The sequence below is a fragment of the Populus euphratica genome, unplaced genomic scaffold, assembly GCF_000495115.2.
Source record: "Populus euphratica unplaced genomic scaffold, PopEup_1.0 scaffold429.1, whole genome shotgun sequence".
NCBI classification, from domain to species: Eukaryota; Viridiplantae; Streptophyta; class Magnoliopsida; order Malpighiales; family Salicaceae; genus Populus; species Populus euphratica.
The window spans coordinates 99804-103071 of NW_011500313.1; the positions used below are offsets into that span (position 1 = coordinate 99804).

General features: G+C 38.2%; 1 protein-coding gene across 2 annotated transcripts in view; it reads left to right on the plus strand.

The window, feature by feature from the left end:
• Positions 1–2877, plus strand: part of LOC105113522 (orotidine 5'-phosphate decarboxylase) — a 3713-nt gene extending 836 nt beyond the window's left edge. The window contains exons 2-7 of one of the 2 annotated variants that reach the window (XM_011009726.1): positions 191–458; positions 547–666; positions 760–918; positions 1461–1633; positions 2062–2167; positions 2558–2877. In XM_011009726.1, coding sequence (XP_011008028.1) covers positions 216–458; positions 547–666; positions 760–918; positions 1461–1633; positions 2062–2167; positions 2558–2587 — 831 coding nt within the window. In that variant the 5' untranslated portion in view covers positions 191–215 and the 3' untranslated portion in view covers positions 2588–2877. Of the gene's footprint in view, positions 1–190; positions 459–546; positions 667–759; positions 919–1460; positions 1634–2061; positions 2168–2557 lie in introns of those variants that run through there. The other variant, XM_011009727.1, reaches the window with a different exon arrangement.
• Positions 2878–3268: the final 391 nt, after the last annotated feature.

Consider the following 3268-nt stretch of genomic DNA (forward strand, 5'->3'; position numbering starts at 1 on the left):
TTTGTGGGGTGGGGGGGGGGGGGGTGAGATAGTATTGTTTTCAAGGTGTTTCAGCCAATTAGTATCCTGAAACCAATTTTGGGGCACAAAGACTAAGTGTTGATTTAATATCATCTAAGCAAGGATTATGATTACATCTGAATTTCGTTGTCTTCTTAAACAATATGAGTGCTTGTCTTCTGTTTTGAAGGTAACGAATTTATGATGGTTTAGCCATGGTAACCATCTATCCACCAGGAGTTATTAGCAAGTGCAGCGCATATCTGGGTGTTAGCACACATCATGATGCTTCTTTTTGCAAGATTACCCATGTCAATACTTTGAGTACTGCCTTTTCTCCTAGAATTGTATGTGGTCCTTGCAGTAATGTAGTGAATGATTCCACAATTTCTTGGAAGGGGTGCGGCCAACTCAGAACCCATCATGTATTACAGCGAGTGGCTTCAAATAGGTGGCTGGTAAGTATCAGAAAAGCTTCAGGGTTGAAGATTTCTTTTGATTTGAGCTTGATTGGGCGTTCAGTAATGGTTACATTACATGCTACAGTGCCGATCACATGATTCTAATTCACCTGATGATGAGTATCGTTCTTCTCGAAACATAGCAATCAGTTTGTTTAGGCGATACAGGAATGTCATTGACCGTGGAGGAGGTGACAACTTAAAAGTATATTCAGCAATTTAATCTTCATCCATCATTATGTGGGTCTCTTTTTGCTGTCATTCCCAAATTACATGTTTGAGTGATGCTGCCTGTCAGGAATTTATCAGTGCTGGAGTGAATGCATATGCTGTTGGCTGCACTGAAGAAGGATTACGTAAGGAACTTACTGCTATTAGAGAATCTGGTGTTGAAATTGAAGCATTGCAGAATTATGGTGGGAGTACCAGTGTGAAGTCCAAGATATTTGCTGAGGAGGTAAGTTAATCCTGTCTTGTCGGCCAGTTCAATGTATGACAGTATATACTTAAAATTAAGGATGAATCAACACCATGGAATCTAATATGCCTCAGTGTTGCATCTTTCTTTCTAGCTGGGATACTATAGGCTTTGAACTATTTTTTAGTTAATGCTTCTCTCACCACTGTAAGGATCCTTGACATGCACTGTCAATATTATATATGGCAGTTTTTATTGTTGCTGTCATTATGTTGCAGCATTTGTTTGAATTTATAATAGATACTGTAAGGAAGAAGACAGACTGCTAATAAAAGGAAGCCATGCCCTCTCTTTCTGTTGTTATGAGATACCAATGGTTGCCAGAAGAATTATTTGCATTTTTTGTTTATGATCTTTATGTTCCCAACAAAACTTTTTGCAACCTGCATTTCTATGACTATTGTGATTTGCAATGATAGTTTTACTGTTGATCAGATAAATCTATTACTAGGATTACAAGTAATAAGGAAATGGATGATGGGCTAACTTGTGGCATCACAATTTTTTTTTTCAAACTGCAGGTTGATGAGTGTATTCTGTGGTTGAGCATTATATTTATCACAATCTTGTGTACACCACAACCAACTATAGTTCGATGGTCATCTACGCCTTCAGTGTCAGATGACATACGGCTTCAGTGGAAAGGGTTTTGTGCAGTCATTGCAAATGCTTACTACATGAGAGGAATGGCATGGTGAGATGCTTTGATCACATCTGTTTTGCTAGTATTTTGTCCAAGACTCATTGATATCAAGATTACATGAACTTGTTACATGGTTGGTGTGCTTCCTTGACAGTCCAATCAAAGTACCAGTAAAATTTGGGTTATAACTACTTTTTTTTGTTGGTTTAACCTGTATAGAGGTTTCCCTATTGGTTGTTTGTGTGGAATGAGTAAGACCTCGCCGTAAAATTTTCCAAGTTCAGTTACATGATTTTCTTTCACTATTGTTTCAAATTGTTTGCTCTCAACATTGTAGTCCTGGTCATTTCTCAGTTTCATGTGTTTGGAAAGGACATGCCTTCTTTACTTCACCTGGCACATCATTTCTACATCTAAAAAACCAATTGCATTTAAGATTGCATGACTGGACTCAACCTTCTCTTTCTTTTTTGCCAAAGGCTTCCAGTTAAGACGCTTCAGCTAGAACAAATGGCAGTTTCAGGATGTGCTGAGGAGCCATCAGTTGTTGCCAGCCGGATGCGACTTGTTTTCAGCACACTTGAGGTTAGCATACTTTGCTATCATTTTTCAGTTAATGAACAGAGATCTAATACAAAACCTTCTTGATGAACACCATACTGAACCTGCTGCCTGTTTTTCACAAATTTCACTTCCTGAAGAAACATATAGACCTTAAGTCATGAATTTTTTGTGTGTCATGTCTTAGTTATTAGTCTGTCAAAGTTACATTTCTTGAGAATTACTACCCCAAATTCATTCCAAGTAATGATGCGTTGCCTAATCTCTTTATTAAAATGCCGATGATTGGTTGAAGGAATGCTTTGTAAGTAAGAGCAGGGAGTGCTGGGTTCAGAGAAATCACGTCCTTGAATATGTTGTATTTTGCTATTGTTTTCTCATTATACCAATGGGACATTGATTTGGCTTGTGCAGGTAGTAAGTCCACAATGGCCAAGAGTCTAATAAAAGAGCTTCAGTGCAGAGATTCTTCTTTTCCCTTGATCTCGATGAAGCTTCCGGTTCCAGCTACTCATTATATGTTAGTGCAGCTTTACATTTAGCAATTTCTTAATGGTTTTTAAGCAGAAATGCCTATATAATAATAAATGTGTCATAGCATGTTTGATGTATAATCAATGGCATGTAAATTTGCAAGGATTCAGCCAGAAATCTTCAAATATTGTTTCAAGTGATTGTTAATCAACACCTGAAAATAATTTGGCAAGCAATCACACCATGGTTCTTCTTGTCCAGTGTGAATATGCCACCACTTTATGCTTCTGTGGAGATAATTGTTGTTTCCAAATGTTCATTATGAACAAGGGTATGGAATTTCAGCACTATGAGGTTTGTTTTAGGCGATTCCAAGGTGGTTTTTTTCTGCTGTCTGATATCTGTGAGGTTGCATGGTCAATGACATCAAGAAGCTTTATAAACATTGGCTAAGAAGTTCGAATTATGCCATTCATACTGTCTCTGGCAAATTTTCGAGTAGAAAAAAGTTGTGGATTGGAGTTGTGTACATTACAGATCTCCCATGCTTTATCAGGGACACTGCTAAAAGGTCAGGGAGTAAGAAACTGCAGATTATGTACATGCAGTTACTCCGCCTTGGTCCTTGAGGCCCCCTCGTGGAGCCCCCCC